Here is a 14,437-nt window from a genome sequence, read left to right as displayed (position 1 = left end):
TACGAATTTTATCATAGCGATACTACTAAAATCTCATTCATTAACATGAAATACTTATTATTATTTTAAAATTTTAAATAAACCAATTGACCGCAACAATGAGAAAGATATGTGGAAAACAAAACTGGTCAGCAATGTTAGTTAATGCTGGTATCATGGTATATAGTTGTAACCGACATAAATTTTGGTGGATTAGATATTGGAATGGTAATTCATACAACAATAAAATAGATTTTTATGGACATATTTTAGCATATTTAAAATAATACAAATGCTCCTCTGATCTATGCGTGCGCGAGAATCAATATTAACATTAAATTTCCATTGCATACATACATACTGGATACATGCAGGCATTGCGGGATGTACTGAGAGAAGTCTTATCTCTAAAGAAATATATATAAAGGAATTCATTACACCCCTCCACTATGACCGAGGCAAACTGAGCATAAATTAACTTTTTATAAATGAATTAATTTGATGAGTGCGAATTAATATTGCGCAGGTAAATTTGTTATATCTTCCGTTTAAGACCGAAGAATTTCGGAAATTCAAAAGGTCAAAGTTCGCAACCGAGAAAATCAATCGTACTCTTGAAATTCATAACAAAAAACGTCTAATCTCCGCACTGATGCTACACCCTTTTTACCCCCGTATTTTACAGCTATAATGGTAGAGAATTTCCAGTTTATTGCATCATCTATATGATGGACCAGGACAGCATCACAACATTGAGTAGAGATTATTGCCACCACTTCAACATTCATTTATTTATTCATGCGCTCATTTATCATGGTAAGTGGACAGATTTTTCCCAGGCTATTAAAAACAGAATTCAAATGAAAATTCTCCGAAATGCCTCAATTATCGTTTCCTTCAATGGCTGCCATCCTGAGGGAGAATTTTAGATTATGCCACGGCATTCACTCGCGCGGGTTAAGCAAATTAGACGCATTCAATATTAATAGATGCCATAAGTCCCTCGGAGATAATGGCACTTGTAAGCATTGTTTGTTTGTACTTCAATTTCAATTAACGGGATTCTCCTTACTCCTAAACAAAGACACGCGATTCAATAAGCTAACACGCTACAGCCATTCATTAGAATTTTCACCACATTGTTATGAAATGGAAAAATAAGTGCTTAATTTTATATCAAGATTGTTAAAGATTTTTAATTTCACTACTATCACTTGGGAAATGGAGTCACAGCAATCAATATATATGCAATAAAAAAATGGAGGTCGTATTGAGCCGATCACACGATGAGTAGAATTGGCAACGGAAATCTTCCAAGTCAATTCGTCTAAAAGCTTTATGGAATCAGGCTTCATTGAGTATTCGCGGGTCAGAATACGTTTAAGAGAGCAGTTTATCTCCAGTCATTAACGCGTTAAGAAAAAACTTGGACACAAAGTAAACAGTTACTCTTATTTTCCAAAATCAATGGCTTCAAAACGAAGCATGGCTTCTACTGTAGATAAATTAAAACATTTCACCAGATTATCAGGTATTACACGGGAATTGCTTTTTTATTACCGGGGTGCTATTAAGCCCAAAAAATGATCATTATTGAGTAAATGATATTCATGGGGAAACATTACTGGCCACAATAATCGCTGTTAAGCATTTGAATGCTATGGTTGACGTCTTTAGTGATATTAAATTATCCACACTTACCCCGAATTCATAAGGTTATATATATACCGTCAAGACATTTCGTAAAACTTCCGGTTAGATATTAGAACACGAGTAAAAAACAGCATGGGTATTATCGCATTGCACTGATCATAAAAAAATACCGCTGAGAACACTGTTTACTACCTCTTCCAAAAGATGTATACCTTAAATTTTCTCAACATGACAGTGAGTGTAACACATTGAAATAACCTAGATAGAAAATGCGGCGACCTATAACTGCATCGCAATGCATCAACAGTTCCGCAAACTAGGTTCCAAAGATGAGCTGTACGTTGGAATATAACGTTCGCAACTATTTCAACAGAAATAATGCGCTATTTATGAAAAAAGCGATGCAGCCTAGGAAAGGAATAATAATATTTATTAGATATTTTTTCCAATGTATATACATCTCTTAAATGGAGGCTATTCTCCGAATAACTTTCTATTCCAAGAATGTTTTGTCGTAACATTTTTTTGTACTCTTTTAAATTTGATAATAAGCCACCTCGATCATTCTTTCGTCGATTTCTTCAAGCGACCAAATTTTTCGACGGTTAGCTTTGTTTACAAATCGGGAGTAACCCCATTAATTGAAATTGAAATTCGAGAAATACCTAGAAGTCCCATTATCTCTAAAGCACTCATGTCTCCTTTCAATGGGAGATCGTCAGAGGAAGCGATACCAAAATATGCGGAATACACCCAAATAAAAAATTTACTCATAATCTTCTAACACTGCACGAGTCTAATTTGCTTGCCAGCGCCAGCGAATGAAATAAGGCAAAATAAATAAAACAACAAAATTATTATAACAGAGAATTCTTGGAATAAAAAGTAATTAGACGAATAATATTCATTGAACAGATTTATATTCATGGGAAAATAATTACAAATTTATGCTGGAAAATTCAATGCAGAGGACTATATTTCGCTTTCAGCTGCGTACGAAAAAAGACGATTTTTCCAAGACACTCACCAAATACCCTAAATCGAAATTTCCTAGTTATAGAAGGTTTTGCAGATTAGCTGAAACCCTGCGGAGTAAATTTACCAGACATCTCTGCGCACATTCCGCGTTTTTCTGCAAGTACATTGGTGTCATCTTTCCTTTTTGGCCATTTTTGCGTTAATATGATATAGAAGAGCGAATGCTTCACTTACAGCGTGAAAATGAATTGGCCTTCCCGCTGGTAGGGCTATTTTCCCACTCAACAACTGCATTAGCATAACTGATATTCGTATCTCAAAGAAAAATTTTGGTTTATCCTTCCATAAAATCAATTAACATATTAACCCTACAACGGGAAAGGTGAGTCTCTTGGACTCATCGCATCACATTTTTAAGAATTTTATTATGTAATCGAAATGTCAGCATGTTGTAAATTTTTTACTTCTTCTAATGGTATATTTCCTATAAATTAGAGTAATTCAAACTTCTTTCGGAATCAAAGTAACTTAGAAATATTTTTTTTCCCAGAATTCCTACAAATCCGGGAAAGGTGAGTCTGTTTGCACGAAATGTAAAAAGTAATGTGCATATTACAAATACTTATTTTGAATTGTCAAATAATGTAAAATTATCACTATGTGTATAACGATAAATATTTGGTGTTTTATGTAGTGAAAGCAGAAACTATTAGTCAAAAGAGTCCACTGTACTCGCTGTTTGACTATGTATGAAATTAATAAGTAATGTAAAACCTTTGCTAAACAAAAAATAATAAATTTTATGTTAAATGATTCTAAGGTACACATTGCACTGCACAATATGTACAAATTGATGTGAAAAGTAATATTTTTCACTGTTTAATACTTTAAATTAAAAGCAAAAGTTAAAAGAGTCCATTGGACTCACCTTGCCAGATTACGTCAGAAAAATATGTTGCCCGTATTAGGGTTAATGATGAGTTTTCTTGATTTGATACCGTAATATAAAACTAGGTCGCTATGAAAAATGTAACTGAACCGTTTCAGATCGATTTCATGAAAAAATTATTTGAATAATTTACCCTAAGCAAGAGGCATAAGGGTATTATTTATTATTAATGCATTGTAGCGACTACGAATACGATGGAAGACACGATTTCTAAAAATAAAGCACAATGTCTTTTCCCGGTAGTATGGTATGAGAAATTGCAAGACAAGCCCATGAAACAAGCTTTACGAAAAATCATCAGGAAGTCCTTTCCTACAGAAATGACTCCGTTATGTCCCCAACCATAAAAAGTAACCGGGCCATACTAAAAGTCAGTAAACATCAGTAAAGGAACATGACCGCAAGTCGGAAATATTTCGTCACACTATAATATCACGCCTACGGCCAGCTGTATGAAATGACGAAGCTCCGGAAAACTAAACACGTGCGCGTGCGTGCTCAAAGAAAAAAACGACATCAAGAATATCTGCGGAGAATTAGTTTTCGACATTGACGCTTGCATCGAAGCTGACACAGAAAAAATAATCGTAAAATTTCACTTCAATTCACAAATCAATAATAATTTTACTTAATATAATAATATATAACTTTATTCCATTTACAATCAAATATATTACATTTTAGAACATACTTAAATAATTATGGAATATATACGTACCCCTTTGAATAGTTATGGGGCTACCATCTTAAACTTTTTTCATAGGTCTGGTGCTAGCACACATGAGAAGAAAAATTTCTTTGCATTCAGTTATTTGTTCTATTGCCGATTGCATTCATTGTTACAAAATGTATTTCAAATATTTGCACAAGGATAACTATTTTTCTTATATAAACGCATAATTACATACATAGAATATTCAATATACCTTTTATTGTAAACTTTTTACGCCACCTTTCTCAGTAGAAATTCTACTTCCTCACACCTCATAAGCCATTTTTTTTTTACAGCGGATGCAAATCCCCATCTTTTTTCCGAGTTTGCTACATTACTCGGAAACATACTAAACAATTTAGGCCCTAAGTAATTGTATGACTGTCGATAAATTTCAGTCGTCGGCCTAGGTATATGGAAGTTTCTCCAAGATCTGATGTCATAAGTTTGTGGTCTGGCCTCTGGACTTAAACAATTATCGCATCCTTAGAAGTCATTAAATTACAACTTCATGCAAAAATATCATCATTTACGCTGTTAAAGGAAGAATTCAAACATGTTGATGCAAGCAAGTCACTATCACTAATATTTATCACAATTACCTCCCATATCGTAATTAATGTATTAGGAGCGTCTGTTCATTTTTACGTAGCTGGGGATTCATTGTAATACCTTGAAACCAATCACATTAAGAAATAAAATTTACAGGCCATTTTCCAAACATGCTTAAATTTTCATTCCTCGAGCGGTTTTACTACATTTTATAGAGATGTCAGATGATAACAGTATTGTATGTAAGTGTTTTTAGAAAATTGCAAGTAAGTTTTAATTTACTAACATGCTAGAATTCCACCAGATTGAGTCTGAAACATATATCTGCTAAAAAAAAACATTAGTGGTACTTCTTACCAGTACGGTAAATTCCTAAAAGTTTATTCAACCGTTTGAAAAGAGCGAAGTTACTTCGATTTCGCACCTTTAAAAGAGAAATGAGCTTACTCCGGAGGTCGCCGCGGAAACCAAATCCTCCATTCAACAGTTTTCTTCGTTGGAGCGAAGCGAATATTCGGTAGCGATAAAAATTCGCGTCGCTCGTAAGTTCATTTCTTCGCTCCGTCTTGCATCTGCGAATAGCATTTGAGTGGCTGGAAATCCTTTAGGCGATCGGGACGACGCAAAAAGCGACGGATTTCGGCTCTCTCCGACGCCGATCGGCCAATTCGCGAAAGCAAAAAAAAAAAGCGTTCGGACGTCGCCAGTCGGGAGGAATGCATTCTTGCGTGTGAAAGGCACACGCGGAGTGATGGAATAATCGATCTCACAAGCAAAGGCTTCCGCCATCCCTTAAAAAAAAAACCCACTCTTGGGAAGAATTGCCACTCCAAGTCTGACTCTGAAAATGGTGTCGTTTGCTCTGATCCGAAAACGCATGTCTGTAAAAAGAATTCGGTAAATGGAAGGGGAGTATAATGACCGATTACGATAAAAAGATCTTGCCCATTTTCTCTCTCTCTCTCTTATATTGTAAATACTTAAGTAAATTAATAAAAAAATGCGAAACTTACTGCCCAATTTTCATGAGTTGATGACGTCATAAAAGATATAGCATATTTGCACGTTCAGGGCAAAAATCTAATCGAAGGAAAGAATTGCTCGGATGAACTCCCATCCTTCCCTCCCTACCTTCTACATGGGCCCGGACGGTCCGCGCTACGCGCGCGGATAAAGTTCCATTGACGTTAATGGAAGGTTACACATTCGGATGAGAAAGTGAAAGAAAGGTGCTATTTCGCACTCTTCCGTCCGCACCTTGAATATGCAGCAAGCGTATGGGATCCGGTGCGAAAAGACGTAATCCGCGAACTGAACAAAATACAAAGGAGGGCTGCGCGGTTCGTCAAAAACCGCTACGGGCGTACGGGAAGTGTTACCCAGATGCTGAGCGACTTAAGCTGGGAGCCGCTGGAGACTCGGAGACTGCGCGCTAGGCTTAGATTGCTTGAGCAATAGAGAATGAATATCTTTAAGAGCGACACGGAGAACATAATATTAGAGCCACACTATATTTCCAGGTCCGAGAGAAGCGATAAATTAAGAGACATGTTTTGCCGAAAGGGTAGATATGGGAATTCGTTTTTCCCCCGAACCATAAAGGATTTCAATAAACGCTAGTTCAAACTTCGTAGAGCACTTTATCTTTTATGCTTAGACGGCTGGTGTCCTAACACCCCCTGCCACACGCCTTTTAGGCGGCTCGCGGGGTATTATGTAGATGTATATGAGCGCGGACCGTCCGCACGCGGAGGAGCCATCTCGGTTTGACCATTTTCGGACTTGGTCTCAAACAGTATACGTATAAAATCAAGTATTCTATTCCTTATATCGCCTTTGATATAAATATATAAAATGAAAATGCAGCAATTACTTCTTGATTGTCGTAGGAGTTTCGTCATACTACAGTGTATATTAAACTGTTCATATAGCCATATTGTGGTGATAATATATCGACGTGAACATACTTTCTTACTATTACTGCCATAAAGGATTTCATTAAATGCTGGACGTGACTTCCTTGGAGCACTTCCTCTTTATTTGTAAACGGCTGGTGTCATAACACGCCACACGCCTTTTAGGCGGCTTGCGGGGTATAATGTAGATGTAGATGTATGAGAACAACTGCGACCCCTCTCAGCGCCTCGCGCGCGTAGCGCGGAACGCGGATCGTCCGTGTCCATGTACGGGACTTTAACTGCCGGTCGCCTCCTCCAAATACCATACCATTCCTTATGTTAGTGAGGAAAAATCACACATATTTTCAGATGAAAAATATTCAAGGTTTATTCCTTGCAGATATAACGCTTAGCTAGAAAGATTTAAGAGAATATGACAGTATCCACTTACACATTCCTTAATTATTTAATTTTTTTTAATCTGATGAAATGAAAGTCTTGATTTGAGAGCCGAAAGGATTACAATCCTTTCAATTATTCCAGAAATTACGGTCTCTTGTAATCGGACATGAACCAATCCACAATGCTTATCTGGACTGTCTCGGCAATAGATTTTGACCTCTGGCAACCGGTGAACATAATTCATCAATATGTCGATATGTTCTGTTCAGTGATGTGTTGTATCCGAAATTTCATTGACGCGGTCAAACCGACCCTCATTGGGAGGACATCCTTCCTCCGTCGAATCTCCGTCTCATCCGGTATCTGAACCCGAGTCCCCGTAGTGGAGGGCCCAAAACACTCTCCGCACAGTAGGTACATCCGATCCTTGCGCTTTTTGAGATTCTTTTTTTGTTTCCCGGGGAGCAAGAAGATTAAGTGAGCCGCCAGGTGCAGCTCTGGGTCTTCCTTCGGGACGAAGCGGCTCTTATATATTTTTTTACGAGGCACGGCGGCGGAGAGCACAGTTTTATGTCCCCACTCCATCACGTGAACACCGTGGACTGCGACGAAAATGGATCGAGAGGGTCTTCCCTTCGGGTCGGAAGGGAAGTGATTGTTGGAGTGGGACGGTAGCTAAGTGACTCCGACAGGAGATGCGGGGTGGGGAGAATGATTCCCGTTAAGTGAAACTGGAAATCACTTTCGCCCGAAGGAAGTGTCTCGTCTCATATTTCTCATACATCTCATACATCGGCGACGAAAGAAAAACAGCATAAAAGGCATGGTACTTGGGGGAAGAGACGATTAGGCAATTTCCGCCATTAGTGAAGGGTGGAGAGAAACCCAGCGGTTATCAACCTACTCTTAAACGAAAGTTGAATTTAGTGCTGTACTTAAAGTGCCCTCCACTCAGCACTCGGGATCGGGAAGTCTCCAAAAAAGTATCCGTCATCACAAGGATTTGAACCTGGACCCACTGGGTGGGTAGACATCAATCTGGCCACCACATCAACCCGAACACCAAAAACTTAATACTACAAGCGTACATTGGTATAAGGGATCGTTCAAACATTACATACTAGCATGCACAAATAGTATGCCATCCTTAGATTGGTATACAGCAGCCCTCCATTTCTCTGCATCCCAATAAGTTCTTTTTATCTACCTAAGGCTCTTCTTCTCCGTATCCTTCTTGATCTGTCCTAGGCACTCATCCCGTGATCGCCTTCTGGCGGCTTTTCTATAAATTTTTCCCTCTATAATATTTCCCACCTAACTAATGTGTCTCCTAACGTGGCCACTACACCGTGTCCTCCTTTAGCTCACAGCGCTCCATAGTATTCTTTTTTCTCCAATCCTCAACGCAAAGTAATGGGGAAAAACCTCAAATCCTTCTCCATGCGATATGAGCGAGATGAACAAAATTTTAAGGATATAGTCCTTATCTGGGAGGTCACATTTGGCAATGATGGACGCTCCAAATGACCAATTTTTCTGCGAGTAAGATCAAATCGATTTTCTCTTTCATTACGTAAATCCTTCAACTCAAATAACGATCCTTCGAAGCTTTTATCATCGTGGTTACAAAGGCGATATAGAGTGTTGTTAAGGGCGAAAGAGTGCACTCTCCGTCTATTTCATTGATTTAAATGACTCTGTGAGTGTATTTTCCATATTTAAACCACTTCTGGACACAATACACGAAATAACGTGACACCACAATGTCTCCACCATCCAATCAAACCCACTTGAAGAATTCAAGCGATAACTTAATAATCGTCCTTCTATATACCTCATTATTTCTCATCCTAACCGTCCATTTTATCTTCAGCTCCTCGTCCAGAACTAGGTACAGAAATCCTCTTTAATTTATTTCCTATAAGTATTACGTAACGGTCTCCGTCGGGTGAAACTGTAAGAAGAAAATCATTTTCTACCCACGGAAGTGCCTCGTCTCATATTCCTGAAATACCAATGTCACGGGCGAAAGGAAAACGACATATGAAGGGTTTCTCGCAAAGTAGACGAATTGAAGACCACTTCCCCCTGTTAATCACTAAAGCGAACCGCTCGTCTATGTTTCACGGTCGAATTTCGATCAATAAAATGTGAGACTAGAGTCGCAAACCTTACGAAGACCTTTCAAGGGGCGCAACCAGGGATTTTTTTTATGCTCTGCCTGTTGCAAGGTTATATGAAATATTTCTTTTGTTAAAGCATACACATTGCATAAATGCTCACAAGGGTGGCCACAAAAAATCATTGCTCCATTTTTTTCCGGAAGACCGTGATAAAAGTTGCCAAATTGTATAAAAATTTTATTGGCATATTTTAAAATCAAATCGACAAGGTTAACACCTGCCTTATTGAGGGTAAAGAAAACCAAGTTTAATAGGAAAAATAGTTTTTCCTTCATAAGATGAAAACCATTCAGTAGTAAAGTTGGTTGTATTTAAGTTTATTTTCAGGGTAGATTTTATGTAACTGATATATTTGGCTACATTTTAACATTTTTTAGGTAATACCTTTGCTAGTTGGTCGCGTACCCTCCAGGATGGCATTTCATTTTTGGGAACAGAGTCATCTCAAAATTGATTTGGTTTATAGAATTTTTCTTCCCATTCAATCAATCGATAAGATATCAGGAGAGGACTAATAATTGATGTAAAATCATTTGTTATCCATTAAGGGTTCAAATTTTATTTTTTAAGTTCTTATTGCATATCATGCTGAGTTGGAACAGTGCTTACCAGTATCTTCATTGGGCCACATAAGGACATTTAGGGGTTTCCCGCCAATTATAATGATAATCACGCATGGTGACAAGTTAGCTTATCAGGGAAACTTCGTATTACGAGGATATTGTTTTTTTGGGGGATGTGAGCAGGCTTCACCTTGGAACCTTGATTTTAAGATAAATAAACCAAAAATATTTTTTTAGGCATGATGAACGAAATTTTACCCCAAAATATATTAATTGATATATTTTGCATTCAATAGCAAAAATTGCGCGACTAAATGCAAAACAAACTGTGCGGTATTGAGAATAGGAGTGGGAAACGAAAAGTGCATTTATGATTTAAAGTTAAAAAATAGTGGATTTGTGGAGATGTGCAACTTAGTTATGCACGGCGCAAGTATCGTAACTTTTTTTCACATCCATTTACGAAAAAATGAGGTATGAATTTTTAGAGCTTTAACACTAGAAGGCCGAAGGGGTCAAATTTGACCCCTCGGCGTTTTTAAATTGCTGACGATTTCTTAATTTTTTTCTGATTGAATTGAATTTTTGTGACTTTTCATCTTTTATGACAAGACGTGAACACGGTGAATTTCATAAAAAACGGTTGAACGGTTAATTTGGAAATTTAACTTTTACCTTCGAGCCCGGAGGGGTCAAATTTGACCCCCTCCCTGTGATAGAGTTTTCAACGTTCCCATTTCTTTGCATCATAGCTATTATACTATAAATGTGTTTTTGAACTGTTTGAAAATACTCTAATGAAACACGATCTCATCTCTCTATACCTTCTAAGTCGTAAAAGTCCATATTTTACTCCTTAGCCACATCAACATGCTTGTTTTGCATTTCCTCTCTGATGTTTACTTGAAATATCAGTCACCGTGGTGTTTGAATTGAAACTTGATATTCGTTGAGTGTGTTCATACTTTCAATGTGTCTATTCCTTCAATTTGAAGCTTACTCATTCACAAGTCCGCGTCGTTGATTTTGAAATCTGATAGTTTTTTACTTGGCAGGCGGAGTGTTGACTGGCGAAGTTTTTTGATGCTTAGTGAGCGTCGATTTGAAACTTTGTCTCTGCGTGGTGATGGTGATTACATTTTCTCACATCATTTGTTCTCATATTTCTACTACCTACCATTCAGTGTTTGTTTCAAAAGCCAGTCGAAGACGAGCACTGTTGGAAGGTGGACTTGTCGACAGCGAACTTCACTCGTTGTCCGTGTTCTTAGCTATGGCTCGGAAAGGATTATCCCACGAGGAGCTTCTCGCAGCCTTACAGGACATAAGTGGAAATGAATCGGGTTCTGATTGTGGTTTAGGGGAAGATAGTGATTCGAGTAGCGACGAAGAACCTTTTTTGCTGACAAACCATTCCATCCCATCTTCCGAATCGGATTCAGATGTCCCCGATACAAGGTTGGAAGACAGCAGTGCACCCCCTCAGCAAGATCTAAGGAAAAATACTATTGAGCATGGTAAGTAATTTGAAATAACATGAGAATGTGATGTACTAAAAATAGTACTGGTAGATATTTATTTCTTTCCTTGAAATTATTTTTCAGAGAAAAGGAAGCTTTTAGAAGGAAGCAGGGGCCGTGCGGTTCGAGGAAGTAGGGGCCGCCGAGGGATCGGAGCTGTTCGGAGAGCAACGAGCCTACGAGGACATCTAAAAAGTCGTGGGAGTCGTGGAGGTTATGTCATGACGACAGCTTTAGATACCACGGATTCGCAAATGTGTCTCCCAAGAGGTAAAGAATCGGAGGGAGAAAATGGCATAGGTACTATTCTATATGCCGCAGATGGTAGTGAGTGGAGAGTAGTGCCCCCAAATGAAGGTCTTCCTGGGAGGCTTGCGAGACAAAATGTGTTCGTGGATAGGGCAGGACCCACAGCGCATGCCAAGCGCTTTATAAATGAAACTTGCTCGAGCGCCTGGAGGCTGATTATAGACGAAAAAATTCTCAGGATAATAAAAAATTGTACCGAAACAGAAGCTCGAATGAAGCTTGGAGATCAAAATTGGTCTGTGACATTAGAGGAGCTAGATGCTTTTTTAGGAATTTTCTATTTGAGAGGAGTCCTCGGGGCCAAATCTCTTCCCATAAAATCATTATGGTCAGTGAAGTGGGGTTTGCCCTTATGCAAAGCCGCAATGTCTAGAGACCGTTTTCAAGAAATTTTGCGTTTTCTTAGATTTGACATAAAATCAACAAGGCCAAGTAGACTGGCTACAGACAAATTTGCGCTTATATCCGAGGTGTGGAGCAATTTCATTGAAAATAGTCAGGCATGCTACATTCCAGGGCCCTACGTAACACTAGATGAACAACTTTTCCCCACAAAAGCCCGTTGTCCATTTTTGCAATTTATGTCAAGTAAGCCGGATAAGTACGGGCAAAAATTTTGGCTAGCTGTGGATAAGGATAAAAAGTATATCATAAATGCTTTTCCCTATCTAGGAAAAGATGATTCCAGGCCAAATGATATGCGTCTCGGAGATCACGTGGTGCTACAGTTGATTTCCCCCTACTTAGGAAAAGGAAGGAATATAACTTGTGATAGTTTCTTTACTTCTCTTTACCTCGCAGAGACTCTGAGGAGTAAGAACACTAGTGTAGTTGGAACTATCAACAGATCTCGAAGGGAGATCCCTTCTGAAATCAAAACCTGTCGCATGCAGCTGCACGAAACTAGAGTTCTGAAAAAGGATAATGTCACACTCACCGTATATCAAGGCAAGAAAAATAAAAATGTTCTTATAGTAAGTACTATGCACCCAAATGTGACCGTTAATTTAGGTTCTAAACATAAACCAGAGACAGTTTTATTTTATAATGAAAACAAATACGGCGTAGATATAGTAGACCAAATGGGGAGGCTTTATTCAGTAAAGCCTGCAGCTCGACGTTGGCCTCTTCACACTTTTAGCAACATTCTGGATCTCGCTGGGATAAATGCTTGGATTCTCTTTAGAGAGGTAAACAATTGTAAGATCTCTCGCCGTAAGTTCCTTCTTACTCTCGTAGAGGAGCTAACAGCTGCTAACACCCTCGCACGTCAGGGGCCATCGCAGATCGAGGACGATGATAATCTGTGTGAAGCAAGCGCGAAGCGCAAGAAATGTCAAGTGCGTTTGAAATGTAAAAAGGATGCTAAGGGATTCCTAATTTGTAAAACTTGTAGGAAACATGTGTGCAACAAATGTATTTTTTTAGAGCGAAAGGTTGTTACATGTGTGGGCTGTCAAAGTAATTGATTCTCTTCTAAGGATGCACAGCAGCTGAATTTAGTTCCGTGATGTATGGTTCCCCTTGAATGTAATCATGGCTTATAAAAATAAAAAATTGTAAAAAAGTATGATTTTTATTGTCATTTGAAATAATACTCAGTTAACCAATATAAAATATGTTTTTCTGTACTTGTAGTCTAAAAAGCGGTTAATAGTCTTGACAAATAACTGAAAAAAAAATTAAAATGAGGACCTGCTGGCATTCATGAGAAATAGGTTCTCACAAGAATAGTTTAAAAAAGAGAAAATGTTATAATAATACATCTGATTGGAGAATAAAGTCGTTATTTACAAGTATTATGTAATCCCTAATGAATAGCATAGCATAAATCCCATGAAATAAATGGATGAGTCAGAAAAAAATAAGGGGGTCAAATTTGACCCCTCCGGCCACCAAGGTTGAGCGAAATTGCCGTCCTCCTAGTGTTAAAAAGTTTGCCAAAGAAGACCCGAAACATAAAGAAAAACATTTGATTTTTCAGTTTTAAGAATTTTGACACTTGGTTCGGACACTGCTAATTTTTGAAGTCATGAAAGGCGAAGAAGTAGTAAATGTATTTTTCATGTTAAACCGACACAAAAATTAAAAACATTCTTCAGGGAGAAGAAAAAAGTATTTTTATCACAGTATTTTAAGCTGCAACTTAACGAAGAAGATAGCTATTCAACCGCGCGACGATGTACTCGTTGTTCACGTAAATTAAGATCGACTAACTCCAATTTACAGTATTCAGGGCTAAAATCAATTTCATAATTGAATGTTGCGATTTTTAGTTCCGTTAACAGCCTAAGCATCTGACAGCAATTATTTTGAACTTCTCATAAAAATGCTGCATTAATAAACCATGTTGCTTACAACACAGTGACGTTGATTATTTTAAGTTCCTTTCATTAAACCAATCTTTTCAATCCTTTCCCCTCAAGTCGCAAATGACCGCAACTATCGGAAGCATACATGAAATATCAATGCCGAACTTGAATTTAACAAATTATAGAAACAAGTTCCTGACCCCGGCCAGTTTAAAATAAAATTAAATATTTTTTAAAACTGACAAAAGGATTATCGGATGCGACCCTTTCCTGGTACGATGGTAATATCAAAAGATGGTGAAATATTAAAAAAAAAAATTAGCAATGGCATAACTCATTTATTAAACGCCATGAAATATAGCCACAGAGGTGTTTCAGTAATCATGTTAAATGCAACATGTGAAGTCCTAGTGACTACTGTAAACGA

General features: G+C 37.9%; 2 protein-coding genes across 2 annotated transcripts in view; one reads left to right on the top strand and one right to left on the bottom strand.

Moving 5' to 3' along the window:
• Nucleotides 1-14,437, bottom strand: part of LOC124168443 (leucine-rich repeat and immunoglobulin-like domain containing-NOGO receptor-interacting protein 4) — a 939,647-nt gene that overhangs the window by 526,317 nt on the left and 398,893 nt on the right. The gene's annotated exons all lie outside the window — the stretch shown is intronic.
• LOC124168426 lies at nt 10,366-13,195 on the top strand. Its single transcript, XM_046546647.1, has 4 exons — nt 10,366-11,386; nt 11,474-12,286; nt 12,938-13,038; nt 13,127-13,195. Exons 1-4 carry the CDS (start codon nt 10,996-10,998, stop codon nt 13,193-13,195), a joined length of 1,374 nt encoding a protein of 457 aa, XP_046402603.1. The 5' UTR covers nt 10,366-10,995.

Source organism: Ischnura elegans, chromosome 11 (assembly GCF_921293095.1).
Source record: "Ischnura elegans chromosome 11, ioIscEleg1.1, whole genome shotgun sequence".
Classification (NCBI taxonomy): domain Eukaryota; kingdom Metazoa; phylum Arthropoda; class Insecta; order Odonata; family Coenagrionidae; genus Ischnura; species Ischnura elegans.
This window is presented reverse-complemented; position numbering and strand designations above follow the sequence as displayed.